We start from the raw sequence: 19,751 nt of genomic DNA on the forward strand, positions 1-19,751 counted from the left end.
ATTCTAGAACTCTCAAATTTGATAAATAAATACCATATTACCTAAGAAGACACCTAAAGTTAAGTTTCCCTCTTCAGAATTTATGATTTAACAGTAGATTAAATGTGGTAATATTTCATATAAACAAAAGCTATACTTTCCGGTGGTCTTTGCAGAGTTTGGAAACTAAGGATGTTTAGAAAGGGTTATTTGGGGGCAACAACCTAGATAAGGAGGCCACTGTGAAGTTTAAGTAGCTTGGGACATAATTTGACTCCAGTTACTCCAACAGTGAGATAAATAGCAATATCAGAGATCATAGTAGTAAAATGACTATTTTGAGTAATTATTACCTGTAACAAGTAGAAATGTGGATTAAAGAACCATACGTTTAGTTTCTTTAAACTATATTTTTAGTTTTAGTTTAATTATGGGTTTTAGTTTTGTTTTCATTTCCAAAAAAATTCCTAACTCATCCAGAGCTCAGTGTTTCTTTCCCTTCCTCAGCACGCAAAACTGCAAACACGAACATTATTCAGCATGGCTCATCGCAGTGTCCAGACCATCTTCAACACCAAGGCGTCATGGGCACGCAATGTGCAGCTTAAATCACCTACAGCCCATCTGCGGGATCTTCTGAGCGCAGCCCTCTGCAGAATGAAAGAGGCACCGCGGCCCTCAGAGCTTTCAATCACACCATCCAGGAGGGCAGATAAATGCCTCTAAAATTCCCTTTTATTTTATGAACAGAGACTTCCTCAGTTAAGAGACCTTTCCATCTTTCTGCTTCCCCCCTTTTCAAAGGGCTGAATTTTAATGCAAATCTAATTACTCCCTGGATCAGCACAGGCAGATGCTGTGCAGATCCCTGGGTACTCTGCACCACATGTCGAAGCTGACCTGAAACACCCCTCCCTCCAGCCACAGCCTCCAAGGGCTGCAGTCAGGGATGTGGGGCTCCGGGCAGTGCAGGGTCCTGCCAGGGAACACAGAGCCCTCGGTGACACCCATCCCCATGGGGGCTCCTTCTATTCACCTTTTACTTAAAACTGGAGTTCACCCCCGGAATTAACCCTTTACCAGCCTAAGGGGCCGGGTCTGCTCTGGAGAGAGTGAGTCTGATTTTAATGATGTCTAGCACCATCTAGTGGTTGTAGATTTTAATTCACGGGGTATTTTGCCAGAGGTCAGAGAATGTTCAAAGAATGGAAAATAAACTGGACAATCTAGAACTACTGACAAAAAAACAAAACAAAACACTTATTTGTATGAATCTGGGCAGTATTTTACCCACTGCCTTCCCATATTTGAAGGACATAAAAGAATAAAATACCAACTCAAAACTATTTGTTTTAGAATTGTAGTTTAAAATGATTTTCCTAAAATCAAGTACCCATTAATATACGTATTATACATATAAGTTGTACAGGAGAAAGTTGAAACTTCTTAAATAAATGAAACTTTTTTCCATTGAAACATTTTTATTTTCATGTCTCAGAACATGTAGGCATATTAAATTTTTTAAATTTGATATTTTAAAATATTTAGAAAATAAAGGGTTTCAGTTATTATCAGTAATTCAATCTATGAATGTAAATTAGCCGAAACATGTACAGTCTTAAATATTCTTCTGGTCACTGGGAAACACAAAACTCAAAATGTTATTTTGTTATGATTTGGAACTAAGAGCATTAATGTGAAGAAAGAAAAGATTAGAACTATTTTAATCTTTAAATTTATTTTCTCTTTTCATAATAAATCAGGACTCTAATATACTGTCTTTTAAACCCCCGGCATGTAATTTAAGCAAGAGAACAGGAGGCTCAGAAGGACACCACAAACCAAGAAGGGACAAGAACCTGATCACTCCAGAGGCTGGTGATGGTGACTGCTGGCAGTCCTGGCTTACCTGGATGAGGAGGGGATGTGTGGGCCACCTGTCGATAGTGCTCCACTTCATCGTGGGCTTCTTTCCCATCTCATTATAGTACCTGTATATGGCATTTAAGCTGCTCCCTGAAATATAGTAGACATACTTTGATTATTGTGAAAATTTAAAAAGACTAGGAAAGGCAGTAATTAAAAGTTCAAAGTAGGTAACTGCTTCTATACAGAATCCCAGTCTAATTACAATCTTTTCAATACTCTAAAATGCATATAGATTTAACTACCCTGCAAATGAAGGTCACAAGAAAGCAATCAATTTCAACAGACTCTCAAAGATTATTGAGGCCATTTCTAGTGAGAAACGTGATGGTTGGAGATTTATGAAATATAAGCAGTTGTTACTTATCAGGACCAAGTCTTACAATTGAAAGCAGGTTAGAATTTTTTCCCATTATGAGGGTAATCAGTCCCTTTACAGAAAATGTATGGGTGAGGAAGAAAGGAACAAAGAAACCAGCCATTATCCCAGCATGCTAATGCAGTCATTGTTCTGTTCTAACACAATTGTTTTCAGGTATTTTCTTTATAGCTGATTTGTTTTACAAAGTTATAATACTAGTATATATTTCTCTTGAGTATTTGTGCATTTTTATTTAATATTATGAGATAAATTCTTTCTGTTACAATGACAGCGTTATCACCACACATCTTCATGGTATCACAATAAGGTGAGCCACACTTTCTATCAGGACTTTCTCTTTGTATGTGCTGCTACAACATCATCATCCCTAGAATAAGTTAATGGATACCACGTCCCTACAGGCACTCTAACAAAATTTGTATTTCTAAGTGGGAGATGAAAAATTGAAGCCTACAGGAGGGCAGATGGTGCCAACCAAAGCAACTTTTTCTTGGCCCAGGGAACTGGGCATTGTGGCCAAACTCCAACCCATGAAGCCAATCCTAAATGGAGCCTCTTCTTCAATCTTAAAATAGGACAAGTTCCAAAATATTTGCTTGCTTCCCATCACCAAGCCAGTGGGTTTTCTAATCATAGGAACTATTAGTCAGTTAGGTTTCCCATTTAAAAGGCTAATAAGAACAGAGCCATATTTTAACTCAAACATATGGTTAGGCTAAGGCTCAACTTTCACAAAAATAAAAAGGTTCAATTTTGTGAGTAGAAAACAGTGAATCAAAAGAATTCCAATTGAGTCCATTCAATGGTCAAAAATAATCTCTAGAAATCAAAAGTAGTTACTACTATATTCATATTGCAAACCAATATGAATATTGAAAACCAATATTTTCAAAAAATATTCCATGTCATTTTCAGTTTCACAAAATACCTGGGTATCATTATTGGATATAATAAAAGGAATTTGGGCTGCTATATTAGCATATTCAGATTACTTGGAAACAATAAACCAGCAGAAGGGGTAAATACAACTGAGAAAAGTGCTTGTGATAACACCCAAACTATACTGGCTCTGCTCTGACAGCTCATGTCTAAAAGACAAAATAGATAAACGACACTCTAGGGCCTCAAAGAATAAACGTGTATCTCAAAGGCTTTCACCCTCAGAGGTAAAGATGTACCTGTCCTTACACACAGATGCACTCAAGAAAAACTGAGTATGTTCTGAAGCTCCAAACACACATAAAAAAAGCCAGCTGGAAAACAAAACCCAAAGTCAACCCTTTGTCATAGAAGAACAATCTTCTAAACCTACCTACTTTTGAGAGCAAACATTTATAGATTAAGGTAAATTTTTTTAAAGCAAGACAGAAGTAGAGTTTAAAAATTCTAAGATCTGACTCATTTCCAATAATATATTACCAAAAAAATTTGAAGTTGAGAAGTACATTTTGAAAAGAAATCACAATTCAAATACTTGAGGGTGCCTGACAGGGGCTCTGGATAAATATTTAAGGCACTCAACAAACTCTGAATGTTTCTCCCACCAGCAGCCTTTGTTTCTCCTTATAGTTATAGAATTAATAAACATTACTGCCTAAGAGCATTTTGGGAGTAAAAATAAATGTATTTGTAGGTGACAGTAGGCATTTTACCTATAAGCAATGACACAGAGATTGCCAAACAACTTATTCTCCAGCTCCAGTTAAGTACATGGGAACAGCAAGCAGTAACATTTTCTAAAATAAAGAACACTGAGGGAAGTCTGCAAAGGGAATCCAGAACTGGATTTCAGTTTAATTATCAACCAACTATCACTGAATGCAGCACAATAACAACAAAATACCACTACTGTCCATGCTACACAGGCATCTGCTTTCAAAAGGGAAACAGCAATCACCTCTGCTAATTAATATCAGAGTAGCCATAAATACAAGGCTATATGTGTGCCAGGCACAGGGGCTACTCGGGAGGCTAAGGGATGAGGACCACAAGTTCAAAGCCAGCTTGGGCCATTTAGCAACACCCTGTCTCAAAATAAAAAAGGACTAAGGGTAGAGCCCCCAGGTTCAATCCCCAATACCGCCAAAAACATTTTTGGAAAAAAAAAAAAAAAAGAAGAAGAAGAATGTGAGGTAAACCTAGAGAGTGGCTTAAGGTTCATTACTGATGCGTTATCCAACTGCATTAAGGCAGTGAACACACACACCACTGCCTTCCACCCACCATTTGTAATTCTCAGCTGACCAGCCAATAATTCAAGGAGCAGATGAACCATGAGATTTCAAATGGACTGACCTGAACTCTCATGTTTAAAGGAGACAGGCTGGATTTGCCATTCAAATCTAAGTGATTTATCCTTTTTACGGCACTCGGACTCCCTGGTTAACTTTGCCAGGGTCTTATCCACCTGCCCATTGTCAAAAAAGCCACCCCTTGGAATGAGACAGTCATCATTACCCTAAGTGCATGTATGAAGACACAAATGGTGTGACTATTCTTTGTGTACAACCAGAGACATGAAAAACTGTGCTCTACATGTGTAATATGAACTGAAATGCATTCTGCTTATACATAACAAATTAGAATAAATAAATTTTAAAAAGCCACCCTTACCAGTGGTAGAGCAGCTGTACTGTGGATACTGTGTGAAAGCAATGGCCCTTTCTAGTCCATCTCTCTCCATCTCGTCAATTGCTTCTTCTGTTAAAGGATGGACGTACCGGAATCCAATATAGTATTTGTGAGGAGCTATTAGGAAGCACAAGTGGAAAGGAGAAAGTATTAATCTTTATATAGATTCCTTAGAGTCACCAAACACAATGTAATGCCCAGAACAAAGAACAGTGAATGTAATGTCCTATGATGCTGATAGTGTGGGCAAGTTTAGAATATTCCTGGGATCTTAATTATTCTTTAGCTGGTACATGGACTTTCGGTCACTATTCTCTAAGATCAACCGCCTACCCATACACTTTTACTTAGTATGATGGTTTTTAAAATTCATACTTCTGTTCCTAATTGTTGGCTCAGAAAAGAGAGATTCAAGAAAAGGGAGGAAAAACTAGCACTTGTTCTTGTTCTTAAAGTGTCAACTCTTGCACACTAGACACTGGAGGAGACACTCTGCTCTCCCCCACCCCTGTCCCCGCCAACACACACACTTAAACTCCATTTATTAGATAGGAAAACAGAGATGCTGAAAGTTCACTGACCTGCCCAAAACCATACCTGGTGGGAAGAAGAGTTGGAATTGTAACCCGGGTCCCCCATTCCAAAGCCCATCTCCTTCTACATCCCATCTGTTCCCACTACCCACTTCCCTGAGCCCCCAGGTCACTCACTTTATTAAACAAATGCAAAAGCACTGAGAGTCATATTAAAAGTTCATTGATAACATACATAAATAATGCTTAATTAAGTTAGAGGCATCAAGTGAGATGTACAGTAATTGTTTGTGGCCCTAAAATGGCCTGAGTCTGCATCTGTGTTCCTTCTTCCTCTGTGGTTTCACCAATTCCCCTTTCTATATTCTTTATCCTCCTGCATTCCAAAGGCAGTCATATCACATAAATATTCAGGCATTCATAAAATCATAAAACTGAAAGCTTCCTAAAGTCACCTGGTCTCACTGCATTGCCTTTCATGAGATTATACAAAACTAACACTCAAGAATGATATTGAGCATACACTATACAAACGTTAGAACCCAGATTATGTTATTTTTCAAAGTATTTGCAGGGACTGCAATGAAGAACATGACATAAAATTGCCACTAGAAACAATTAGGTTAAAAGTGAAAGAAAAGATAAAGAATTTATCCTATATATACATGGATGTACACATGGGCAATATCCTTCATAACTTGACCCAGGGAACTATGAAATAATGGAACATGTTACCAAGGGCAGAAACAAGATGTCAATGGTTGTGTGTGTGTGTAAGAATGGTCTGATTCAGTATTCTTGTGCTAGAGACTGCAAAAAAAAAGAGGAAGGAAGGATATAAACGGAATCATTTTCAACTGTCAGTTCCTTCTAGGCCACAAATTTTATGTTCTCTTGTATAAAATAGATGAATTGTAGTTAAAACACCCCAGGGGACACGACCCTATAAGCAAATTTCAAAGGACCAACTGTTCAACAACTATGTGCTTCATTTTTAAAATTATCAAACATCACAAAATCTTCAAGTTCATTTCTAGGCAACCCTTGGCTCTCAGCGCTGAGGTTTAGCAAGCCAGTGGAAACAGCTTTCTAATCTACTTGGAGACAATACAATTAGCAGATTGACAGAGTGAGCTCCCCAGATGCTGCAGGTCAACCAGTTTCTCACATTGACTTTTCACCTGTCCAGTGTTTGAAAAGTGCAGTCTAAATGCCTGGGGTCTGGGAGTTTCCCAAATAGTGCAGACTAAGAGGGTTGAGAGACTGTTCTTGCAGATAAAGGTGGGGTGGTGACCATGTTTTTTAATGAGACAGAGTAAAATACTCTGGAAAGAACAGATAATGTTTTCTAAAGGCCTACAAACACATATTTAGAAAAAGTGGCCATGCATCCTGACTTGGCCTAGCCTGAAGAGCCAACAAGCAATGCTCATGAGTGCCCCTGCTGTCATAATGAATGTCTTACAGTTGGCTATCCCTGGCAGGACACAAGGAGGAAAAGGAGCCTCTCAGACATTAACCAGCACCACATTTGGTGGGCACCACACCTGGCCAGAGTGATGGCCAAGCACACGACTCACTCGCCTGGCCTAGTCTGCCTCAAAATGGACATACTTTGGAGGGAACTATGAGAAGAAAGAAAAATGGGATTTTAAACAGTAAAACTTCATTAATTTAGTATGTACAATAGTTCCCATTTGGGACAAGATCCTTTAGAAGAAGGGTCTGAAACATGTAGCATGATGCTTTTTAATTTGCATCAGATGGTAAACTCTGGGCCAATGGTGAGAAATAAAAACTCACATTTAGTGAATTTTGGCCACATACCTTGCTAATGTCTTTTAGGATTATCTCATTTAATTTTCACAATGACCCAAGGAGTGGATTCTGCTATCTCTCTATCAGAAAGGGGGCTTAATGAGGTAAGCAAACTGCCTGAAGTCACACACCAGGAGGAAGCAGCAGGGCCACCTGACCCAAATCCCAACCCCCTACCAACTGTGTTCTCAGTTTCATTAAAAGCAGTCACTGCCCACATAAGCAAGCTGTAATTTTTAAAAACATATTTTAGACTTAGACTTTTCATCCTATGACTATACTTCTCACTTTTGTCTTCTATGTTCTACATGATTATACTGCCCTGTAATTATATGTAACCATATCCCTTGCTATAACTCACTATATCAGGTAATTATTCAATTCTATGCAAAACCAGTGCAAATCTCAAAAATTTCCATTCTGGCCACCAAGCAACAACCATGTCCCTAAAAAATGACAGTGTGAAACATTTTTATCTGTTTACAATCATGTTTTCTTGCTTCAAGATTTCTTAGTAGAAATAAACAAAAAGACATAGTTCAAAGGTCAACTTTATAATTGTATAGAAAAGAAGGGAGGATGTCTTAGTCATTTTCTGTTGTCACAACTAAATACCTCAGACTGGGTAATTTTTATAGACTAGGAGTTCATTTGGCACAGCTCTGGAGGCTGGGAAGCTCAAGAGCAAGGCACCAGCATTGGGCGAGAGCCCTCTTGCAGCACAGTGATATGGCAGAGGGCACTGCATGGCAAGACAGAACACGCATGCTAGCACAGATCTGTCTTCTTCTTTTCAAAATTTTTTAGTTGTAGATGGACACAATCCCTTTTATTTATTTATTTATTTATTTGGGGGTACCAGGGATTGAACTCAGGGGCACTCGACTACTGAGCCACATCCGCAGCCCTATTTTGTATTTTATTTAGAGACAGGGTCTCACTGAGTTGCTTAGCGCCTCGCTTTTGCTGAAGCTGCATTGAACTCACGACCCTCCTGCCTCAGCCTCTCAAACCCTGGGATTACAGGCATGTTCCAGTCTGCCCAGCTTATTTATTTATTTTCATGTGGAGCTGAGGATGGAACCAGTGCCTCACACATGTCAGGCAAGTGCTCTACCACTGAGCCACAACCCCAGCTCTCTCCTCTTCTTATAAAGTCACTATTGCCATCATAGGTGTCCCACCCTCCTGATCTCATCTAACCTTAAGAGCCCAATTCCAAATGTCATTAACATATGAATTCTAGGATTATTTCCAATACATAAACTTTGAGGGACACTAGAGAAAGAAAACTTGAGAAACATGAAAGAGGAACAGGAGGGACGGAACTGACTGTTGGTTCCTCTAAAAGGCACTGGGTTTGGCTTAGTGTGCACTCATTGAAATGTAAGTAATAGGGCAGGGAGCCTACTTCTGGACAATCTGGAGAGCCACAGAGCCCCGTTTAGTGATTTTCTTGGTCTTCATTGCAAAACTCCCCCACCAAGCTTTGAAGCCTACACACTATTTCATTTATCCTACATTCATACTCTGTGCTGATCAGCCTGCAAACATTTTGTGTACCATCTTTATAATAAGTCTCCAAAAGATTTTCTCTCTGCTTCATAAGAAGACTGCGTGAAGCAGCAAGGTCTCACTGAACTGGAAGCTTCTTGTAAATAGAAACCACGGTTTTCAATTCAGAATAGCAGCACTAAACAATGTGTAGCATTGTGGAATGAACGAATGGGTGGTCTTGGCCTATGTTCAACACCACTGCCATACCCCAAAGCAGGCCCACTAACATGATAGGTGTGGTCATCCATCAAGGTTTAAGTGGCTTGCCAACCGTGGGCCACAGAGAATAGTGATTTGCCAAAATGGTCACCAATTACCAACACCCACCCAGGACCAGGACCCTAGATGAGCTTCTGAGATCCAGAGAAATCTACAGCATTCCCAAGAGAAGTAACCTTCTGCCTCCGTGAAAACCACCAGAAAAGTTAGCTCCATGAAGGTAACACATAGCTCACTTGCTCCTCTGTCGCTCAGCACTGTGTGTGACACGTGACCAATGCTTACGCACACCTGGTGGCTGGTTGTTGGATGGATGTGGGAATTCATGGATGAAAGAGTGGCTGTGTAAGTGGGGAAATGAATGGAATGAGCAAAAGAGGAAAGACAGTTTCCTGCCACATTAGGAGTGAGTGTAATGGGACAAGCCAGCCACCAAGCTGACTCAGGCTCCATAAATACCTGAAACTTAGGCCCACACTTCCAATAAAGAGTAGTGAACTTTTTAAAGTAAGACTCTAAAAGATAGAACACTTAATCCCTGTTTTTTCAAAACCACTTTCACATTTTGATTATGTAAGCATGAAGTGGACATTATTATCCTTTGATGCCTACCAAAGCAGAGAACGATTAATCCCAGAATTTACGAGCTTGTAACTTCCTGTCTTTGCATAACATAGACACACATTAAAATGATCAGACATTTGATACCGAGTGGAACATTGGTTCAATCCAGGTCATTCTGTGGGAACTCTGCCCAGCCAACCAGTGAGACTGAGGCAAAAGGTGGTTTGATCGGTTTGGACAAATCATAGAAACCAGAGTGGAAGGAGAGGTGGGAAGGATGCTCTTCCATCTGGTTTCCTTTCTCTAGTCTGACATCTCTATTAGGGCTCTTGATGTTGATGGATACCATAGTAACATGTAAACAAAAAAAAATGGCACCTTTCTGCCTCTTTTTTTCTACTAAATAAGCTGCAAACCTGATTCACACTAAACCTTTTATGAGAGAGTTTGTTCTCTACCAAATAGGAGTAAATGGAGAGCAGCCAAGTTTTCTTCCACTAACATTTAAAAAGATGCACTGTGGCATCTGTGGCTGAACTGTATAAGAAATGCCCTTGAGCCACAGCGGCAGGCAGGACGCAACCTAATATTCAGAAGCACGATTGAACAATTTTCCAAGTGAAATGATCTGCTAAGGGACTAGAAACCTTTGTCCCTTCGTACAATGGGAAACGGTGGATTCTGAGAACAATTCAAGTTGATGCTCAATGATTTCTCCTCAGAGAGGGGAATACTCCTTTTGGTCCTGCCTAATGGGGGCTAATTTGCCTTGAGAGTCTCTACAGTGTCATACTCCTGTCCTGAGTCCTGAAACCCTAAAATGTATCTACAATGAATGTATTTCCTGTGTCCTAATATGAACATTTTTTTGCAATATTAACACGTCTCGTATTGGTCCACATCTACAACAGATGATGTCTTAAAATTAATTGCCAGTATTTTGTGTTTCTCAGTATTGTACAGAAATAATGGGGTGTCCTGCATTGAGTGAGTCTTGGATGCGATTCAACATGGCACTTGTAATTCATTTGTGCATTTGGTGTCTCATTCTGTACACGATTATTCTGCTTAAAAGTTCTCAAAGGGCAGTCACCAGATGTGTACAATCCTCTTTTTAGTTCCATGTCCAGTGTGCCACTTTGATAGCTGCCAATGGTGCTGCTGCTGAGAGCTGAAAGCAGTCACTGAATGCTGCTTAGTGTCTCATGGCTTCAGTGGAAAGTGGCTAATTCTGCTCTCGATGTTGATCTAATTAGCTATCCAAACAGAAAGAAAGGCCCACAGCAGCAGCTCAATCCATTTCCGAAGGACTTCTTTCCAATACAATGATACATGCATTTTTTATTCATGTTGCTTCTGCCTTATAATCTAGCTACGTAACACCTTGAACCTCCTTTTGAAACTCATGGTACAAATTTTCCACTTTTTCCTTTGTAACATAGAAAGTAATGGAAAAGGCTCTAAAGTTCAAGGGTAATGCCTTGAGAACTCAGTTAAGTGATCATATATTATGCAGAAACTTACAAATCTAGAGTGACCAATACACACAACAGCACTGCATCCAGTACTATTTTGAATTTCATAACTACTTTGAAATAACAAGCCTAGCATTATGTTAATGAAGAAACAGTGTACCTGTGTTAGGGGACAACTCATCCAGCAGTTTCACCATGCCTTCTCCTTGCTTGGAAGTCCACATCTTGATGGGGGATCCACCTCCAATCCTGCGATACTGCTCTTGAATTTTGGGGGTTCGTCGTTTGGCGATGAATGGTGCCAGCTTACTAAACCATTTAACATGTAGGTAAGTGGATTTTATTCCACCTTAGCAATCTGAGAAATATTTTCTACTCAATAAAGATAAGCAAAAATTTAACACAAACCTAACAAGATCAAGCCTTTATAAATAAAAGCTTGAGGTCACTGACACAGCTAGTTCTTTGGACAGAGAACAGAGAGCTGAAGCTAGATGTTCTCTAAGGAATAATCACCTGTGCTCTCTACTAGTTGTTCCAGCAGCACACCTGGAAGATTCAGGACTCCTGACATTCACGCAGAGAGCCCTGGATCCTTACTAGCTACTATCTTATTTTGTACCTAACAAGAATTAGTATATAAAATATAGGAAATATATACTGCTCTTAATTTAACAAAATGAATGTTAATTTATAGATATGTACTTATAAATATGATCAATGATGTGTGCAAAAAATATGTACATTGCAACACTGTAAACAACTTAATTGTCTATGAGTGAAGCACAAGCCTATAATTATGTTAAGGTACAATCGTATAGTGCAATTCTAAACAGTCATTTAAAAAAATGAGCTAGATCTATGTACTATGATATAAAACAAAATATAGTGCTAAGTTTTTTAAAAAATAGCAAAGTGATAAATAATGTTCATATGTACATTCACATTTGTGTAACAAAGTTGGGGAGGAATATTTACACACACACACACATACACATACATACACTCAGATATGCATTGACTATTTCTGGATGAAACAGTGTTTACCTCTGGGCAGGAAACTGGGAGGCTGGAGTTCAAGGAAAAGGGACACTTAGTTTGTACCATCAATATATTTATACTATCTACATTTTTAAATCATATTTATGTATAAATGTTTCACTGAAAAACCTATTTTAAAAGGAAAGAGGGACATAGGAAAGGAAGAATGAAAGAGAGAAGGAGAATAGCAGTAATCCATATTCAAGTACAAAAGAATAATCATCATTGCTTCTCTGAGTGTTAATCAGCCGTTACATGCCAAGTACAAATATATCTTTAAAAATCTTTAAAGGTACTTCCATTGTGTTAAGACAACTGCAATTTCCAGGGCTCTGGGGAGGAGAGGACTCAAGCAGAATGCTCACTAACTAGCTTCCACCCTATTAGTTCTTTCTGTATCACAACTTCTGAGTTCCTAATGACGGAATGCTGCTGTTCTAACCACTACTAGATATGTATTGAAACTCTTCAATTTTTTCAAACTCCAGAGCTGAGGTACATGTAAAGCCAAATGCATTGCATATGTTTTTTAAAGTGCAGGCGTTTATACATAAATTACTTTTGAATAGGAAGTGTCATGAGGTCTCGGTCCAAGAAGAGCCTCAGAAGGAAGTCATGAACGTCTCCAAGAGTTTCAGGGCCTCCCATGTTTAGCATTAATATTCCGGTTTTTGGCTTCCTGTATAAAATAAAATGCAACAGTTCATTTGTCACACATTTTATTTTCCTCTAGGACATACTTGATTCAGCTAACAAACTCTCAACTGGATCCAAATGGAAAATCTACAGACCTTTTTGCTGCTACTCCATGGTTGCCTATTTGGGGACACAACAGGCCTCCCCTTCTCCATTTTCCCAGCTCAGACTCTGACCTGCTTCTCTTAGCTCCATCCATTGCTCTTCACCAGGCTCAAATGTTTCCCTATTAACCTGTCAGCCCTAAACAAATATCTGATTCTTTAGGGACTGAGAGTCAAAGTAGAAATATAGCATTGTCCTGAGGCTGAAGAATCTGTACATGTCAGAGCCTTTATGGACATACAGTTCTCAACCTCCCCAAATTTCAGGTTTTCACATGTGCTAAATAGAAGTCAAAAGTTGTTTTGAGAATTCAGTGCTCAAGTACTGAATTACTTAGCATGATCTGGCACATAATAAATCTGATACAGAGAAGGATTCCCATGTAACTTTAAACCTCCAAAGTACAGCATAAGCCCATCTCTCACTCATTTATCTGCTCACTTTTGTGAATTATAAAATGAGTCTTGACTTCAATTACTTTTTGCTACTCTGCTTCCTTTTCCACTGCCTGCCTTTACTCTTTCTTCCATGACCCCTGCTATGATAAACTACATTTCTCACTCTATGCTTACCTTTCCTGAAAATCCACTGCTTAGAGAATTCCTGGGAAAAAAAAAGTCACTAACATTTAAGTTAGTCCAAAGCTAAAGAATCAAGCATTGCATAAGTGGGAAGAAGCAAAAATAAAGTAAAAGTTGTTAACAAATGTTTTAAGTCAAGTAGCTTCAGGAAAATTGAAAAAAAAAAAAAACAGAAGTACTATACAGAAAAAAAAAATTAAACTTCTAAATCCCACACAGCGTTGGAGCCTATGTGGCCTGAAGTCAGTCCAACTGGGAGTTCTCTACTCCTAATCCCTGCCAGGGGCAATGTAAAGCTCAGGGCAAACTGACTGTCTCCATGTGCTCTGGGAACCACCAAAGACCATGACTAGAGAGACCCAGAACTAGAAGGTCAGGGTCTGAACTGGACCAGGAGAACTGGGGGCCTTGCATGCCCCCATGAATGGAGAGCCATGTGATGGCAATGAAGAAAATAAGGAACAGAGTGTTTCTTCCATTTGTTTCCCTTTTCTTTTTTAAATTCAAATATATCTATGGATTCACCTGTTCAGAACATCTCACAGAAATGGAAATACAACTGTTTCTGGTTTCTTTCCCTTAGCATAAAATGTCCATGTTGCAGGAAAGAATCAGTACTTCACTGCTGTTTATTGCTGAATAATATCCTATTGTATGGCTGTATCCTCCATTTATTCCTGATAAAGCAGCTGAGAAATAGCCAGCAGAAGTTTATCTAAGTGCCATTATTATGAATGGTGAGGGGCTCACTTCCTAAACCTAACATGGGGCCACCTCTGGCTCCCACAGCAGTAAACCAACCCTGCCGGGATGGTTCTCTTTTGGAAGACTGTTCTTAATGTGTTCTGAAAGTAATGATATTACAATTACATCTTAACAGCAGTTTTAAACAACTTTAAGAACATTTGGCAATAACGTTAGGGAGCAGCATGTGTCAAATTTATATAGGTGGAAACTACTTTCTTGATCAAACACACTGTAGGTGAATGAGACGGAAATCTGAATTCTCAGCTCAGACTTTAGAGTAAGAACCAATTAACAGGGAAAGGGGAGATGCAGCATTACAAGGAAGTTGGAGATTTTCTAATTTAGATCCCATTTTAAAAATTAACTAAGATCACTTTTTATATAATTATCTTGGACCAGGGTTTCTCAATCTCTGCACTCTTGACATTTTGGGCCAGATAATCCTTTACTGTGATGGACTGTCCTATTCAATGTAGCATGTTTTGTAACTCCCTGCCCTCTACCTACTAGATGGCAACAATACATACCCTACCCCAGGATGACAACCAAATAGTGGTTTGTCAGATAGTGCCCAATTTGTCCTGAGAGGAATAAAATGTCCCCAATCACATTTATAACCACTATCTTAGAAAAGAGAGTTTAACCCTCTTTTGACTGAACCAAGTGATGACACTTGGTTCATTAAAGATGTCATTATAGAACTTTTCCATATAGAAGTCCTATTACTAAATTAATTGTGGTATGGTTTTCTTTTCTTGCTACCTCAAACTTCCAGAAGCATCATTTTGTGAGACTAATATGCCTTTAATCTTTATACTTAGACCACCAGTCTTCTCCTGGGATCCTGTCTTTTACCCTCAAAATCTGTGACTCACAATAAATTAAGTGCATTTTTCCATGGATTGCTGCCAGTTAAAAGATTACTGGTTAAGAAACCCCAGGCTAAAAGACTTACCTAAGCCACAGAGGGTATCAATGCGCAAACGGGATTTAGAACTGTGTTTTTCATCTATAACACCTGAGCTCAGAACAAGAGTGGCTTAAAAGCGGATGTTACTCTGCCCTGCTCATGATTTTGCAGACCCATGTTGATCTTACACATGAAAGAGCTGCACATGATTTGAAAATGCCCAAATACACATGCACTTAATTCAAAACTGTGTTGTGCATGATGAATGGCGTATTAGTAAGCCCTAGTCGGACTCTGCTCTATTCCAGAAAGTGAAGTGCAAAGCTTTAGTCAAGGGTCTCCGTCTCTTCTCCCCTCCAGACAGAGCACACCTGAGACCAAGGTCTGACTGGTCGAGTTCCCTCTTTTTAAACATAAAACTGTATGCAGCAAAACATATTTGAAAAGGTTTAAATGTTTTGCCATTCTTATATTCTGGGACTCTCAAAATATATGGGTTTTCTTTTGAACTACTAAATGGACATACTAGGAACTTAATCTCATCAATTAATAAAGAAAATAATAATTTTATTCTACTATATATAATCAGCATTAAGGAAAGGAAACAAATTCCAAATCCTAAATTAAACCTTCAAGATGTAACCGACCTGTGGATCTAGGCCACCTAGAGAAGAGCCTGTAGTTTTATAAGATCTGCACCAAATCTGCACACACACACATATATACACTGCCTGTTTGGGGAAATTGAAATTTTATTGTAACACAGTTCCAATCATGTGTTCATATATTATTTTTGTTCTCACATTGCAACAGCAGAGGTGCAGAGCAGTGAAGAGATGATATGGCCTACATGCCTAAAAAAATTTATTATCTAAACCTTTACAGAACAAGTCTGCCAACCCCTAATCGAAAATAGCATCATCTAGTATGGTTATGGTTTGAATTCGAGGTGTCCTCCAAAAGCTCATGTGTGAGACAATGCAAGGTTTGGAGGAGAAATGATTGGGTTATGAGAGCCTTAACCCAATCAGTGAATTGAGTGGTAGCTGAAGGCAGGTAGGGTGTGGCTAGGAGGAGGTGGGTCAATGGGGGCGTGCCTTCAGGATATATATTTTGTATTTAGCAAGTGCAGTCTCTTTCTCTGCTTCCTGATCATCACAGGAGCCACTTCCCTCCACCACTTTCTTTTGCCATGATGTTCTGCCTCATATCAAGCCCAAAGGAATGAATGGAACCTCTGTTTAAACATATGGACTGAGACCTCTAAAACTGTGAGCCCCCAAATAAACTTTTCCTCCTCTAAAATTGTTCTGGTCAGGTCTCTTAGCAGCAGCAAAAAAGCTGACTATAACAAGTATTCTAATTTAGTTCAGCCCAAGCGTTAAACAGCACAATGCCTTCAAAAGGTCTGCCATCAGAATAATACACAAAGGTATGTATTGTTTCAACTCAAATACGGAAAAACCAGAAATAACCTATGACTATAATGTGAAACTGGATGAATTATGATTTAATAAAATACTCCTAAGCCACTAAAATAATACAGAAGAATATTTAGAATTATATGATGATATAATAAGTAAAGATAAGAAATTATAAAATAGTATGTATAGCATTATGACATTTCAGTAAGTATATATCGAGTGAATACAAATAGATAACAGAGATAAAATGTTAGATGGTAAGATTATCAGTGATATCTTTTATTTTTCCCATTTGTATTTTTATTGCTTTTCTATAAATATGATATAAAGTAACTTAATAGAATCTAGGGCTTATTTTAGATTTTTATTTAATTTGAATAATTTAAATTAAGGCTATTTATGTTATTGGCTTTTGCCACTAGAATAATATAGTGATGAAATAACTCTCCTTCCAGGATCCCACACTGAATCAGTTTTTCCCCCTAAACCAATACCTATTCCAACCCCTAGGAACTTAGGGATAAGGTGGGAAGAGGCGCTGCCAAAGGCAGGAGGACCAGTGCCCTGCTTGGCTCACTGTCAACCAAAAATGACATCTGTACTTCTCATCCTCCTCACTAACTCCATCTTTTAGGAAGACTGAGAGTTGAGAGGAGATGGTTTGCCACCCATATGTCCTATCCCTAACAAACTTCAGTTTACTTAGCATTCCATCAATGAACCTCTCATCACCATGAAAAACAGCAAACATGAAATTGGAATATTCCATTTTCAGGGCTGCTTTCCTACACTGACATGAGTTACACAGGTCACAGCTACTTTCTTTCTTTCACTCTGCCTGGTGTAAAAGCTTACCATTCCTTGGTACCCATAGATCTAAACAACTTTCCTTTATAGAGTTTGTTCTAGCTGCCCTTCAGAGGAGGACCTGAGGCCAGTTGTGGCTTCTGCTATCAAAGAGGACACTCTGCAACATACCTGCTGCCTTCCACCAGCAAATAACAGAGGTGAGGAAGGAAACATATACTTGATTTATTTAATAAATTAAAAATCATAGTATGTCATTTATAATTATGTTCTAATTATGGTAGAGTCTTCTATAGGAGTTCTTTTTAAAAAATATTTATTTTTAAGTTTTTAGGTGGACACAATATCTTTATTTTACATTTATGTGGTGCTGAGGATCGAACCCAGTGCCTCATGCATGCTAGGCAAGCACTCTACCACTGAACCACAACCCCAGCCCCTCTATAGGAGTTCTTGATAAGTTAGTTCCTCTCTATCCTGTATGGGACATGTTTCACAGGCATAATTATGTTAAGTTCATAAATACATTTCCAGCATACACATAATTTGTGTGACATATTCCAAGACCAAATTCTTGCATGATGTTCAGGCTAGTTTCATGTGTTCTCTTTTCAACAAAAGCCCTGCTGAGGGTTAGGGGGCATTAAAATTTGTAGTTTAACAGCTATTTAGAGGAAGCCAAGAAAATAACATAGCCCTTCTGATATCCTGGGTTTTCCCAGTACCTCTCCTCCTAGGTATCTTGTAACCACTGGTGTGTGCAACAATAAAGACAAATTCTTATTTGTACCTAAAATTAGACTCATACCTCTTTTCCAGTTGAGCTTGAGGTTTTGTACTCTTAGACTGTTGGGCCTTCTCTGTGGTGCCTGCCGCTGCCGCTGTACCCAACTGACACCTCCATGGCTGACGGGCCCTCGAGCTGCCATGCACCACTGTGATAAAATTAAAGTGCTAGCATGAAATCTAGCTGGAAAGTAATTTCTTTTGAAGAGGTCCTCAGGGTATAATTCCTGGCTTTAAAATTTAAAGAGATGTGATGGCAGAGGTGATATTCCCAGTATTTCTCTGCAGGCGGGTAGAAGCACTTAAGGCCTCTCCAAGGGGATGGGTGGAGATCCGCTGCCCTGGGATGGCTTATGAGAGCCTGCAGGGAGGCAATTTGGAAGCCACATACCTCCTCTCCCTGCCTTGGCTGCAGTTTTGATATGATCCCTCATAAGAACCCCTGTACATTCTAAATGTTACTGAGGGTGGTGGTCAGGGGAAAGGTGAGGGCTCCACAGAAAGATGAAGGGTTACTGATTTAGGGAGTGAAAATTGGGCCAGTGTCCAATGAACTGCAGATCTCATTTCTGCCTCCAAGCACCAGTAAAGCACCAGTGCTGTGAATCCCAGTAATGCCCTTGAGCCCTGGCAAGGGTCAGGGACCTCTGCTTTACAGGCCAGCTCTGGCCATCCACCCCACCCACCCCATGGAGTGTGCAATCAACATGGCCAAGGAGATAAGCCTGCCCCAGAGTCCACACCCCACACACCAGACCCAAATCCCAGGACTTAGGAATCCATAATTCTCTGTTCTGAAAGCCCCATCCCATCTGCAGGTCTGCCCATCCATCCTCCTGAGGGCAGACTGTGCCATCAGTATAAACAATCCTGGAACTGAAGCATGGCCAAGGGGTGGCAGGCGGCAAGAAGAGAAGCAGGAAAGCCTGAAGGTCGACTTTCCCAAGGCCTCCACATTTCTGCAGCAGCTCATGAGAGTTCAAGTTCAAGAGTGTACCCTTGTAGCTGAGACCAAGGTCTATGTCAGAGGACAAAACACATCCCATTTTATTAGCTTACTATCCCACATGTGCTATATATGTGTGACCATATATACTTTTGACCAGAGCCTCACAAGAGTTAAAGGTAGGCCTGGAGAAGGCACATGAATTCAAGAGTCCACGTGCCATGCTCAGTTGTAGCAAGAGAGTGTTGGTCCTCAGACATACAGTGAAATTAAATTGAAGCCAAATAGGTATTGAAGAGGGCAACGTGGGACAGTACTACTGTTTCCCATGCAGTACACAGGACCTCCTTCCCCGCTCTTAGGCCAGTAGGTTAGAAATCAGCTTGAGTCTGTGGCCAAGTCACCCGGAATGTCTTGTCTCATCTTGTCTAGTCTCATCTTGGAAGCTAAGCAGGTTCGGGCCTGGTTAGTACTTGGACAGGAGGAATCAGCTTGAGATCAGCCTCCTGCTGTCGTCCTAAGAGGCAGAAGTACACTGATGAGTAATTCAGGCTGTGGACCCGCCAGGTCTGACTCTGAATTAAGTTCCATCACTTATAAGCAGTAACCCAGGGCCAAGTTATG

At 39.6% G+C, this 19,751-nt stretch overlaps 1 protein-coding gene across 2 annotated transcripts in view; it reads right to left on the reverse strand.

The window, feature by feature from the left end:
- FECH (ferrochelatase) overlaps positions 1-19,751 on the reverse strand; it is a 32,388-nt gene that overhangs the window by 10,084 nt on the left and 2,553 nt on the right. Inside the window, exons 2-6 of one of the 2 annotated variants that reach the window (XM_081263764.1) lie at positions 18,204-18,330; positions 12,685-12,804; positions 11,245-11,393; positions 4,901-5,035; positions 1,889-1,995 (exon numbers count right to left, since the gene is read on the reverse strand). In XM_081263764.1, the coding sequence (XP_081119890.1) occupies positions 1,889-1,995; positions 4,901-5,035; positions 11,245-11,393; positions 12,685-12,804; positions 18,204-18,330 (638 nt within the window). The remainder of the gene's footprint in view (positions 1-1,888; positions 1,996-4,900; positions 5,036-11,244; positions 11,394-12,684; positions 12,805-18,203; positions 18,331-19,751) is intronic. The other variant, XM_081263765.1, reaches the window with a different exon arrangement.

Source organism: Spermophilus citellus, assembly GCF_964194105.1.
Source record: "Spermophilus citellus genome assembly, chromosome: 12".
In the NCBI taxonomy this organism is placed as follows: domain Eukaryota; kingdom Metazoa; phylum Chordata; class Mammalia; order Rodentia; family Sciuridae; genus Spermophilus; species Spermophilus citellus.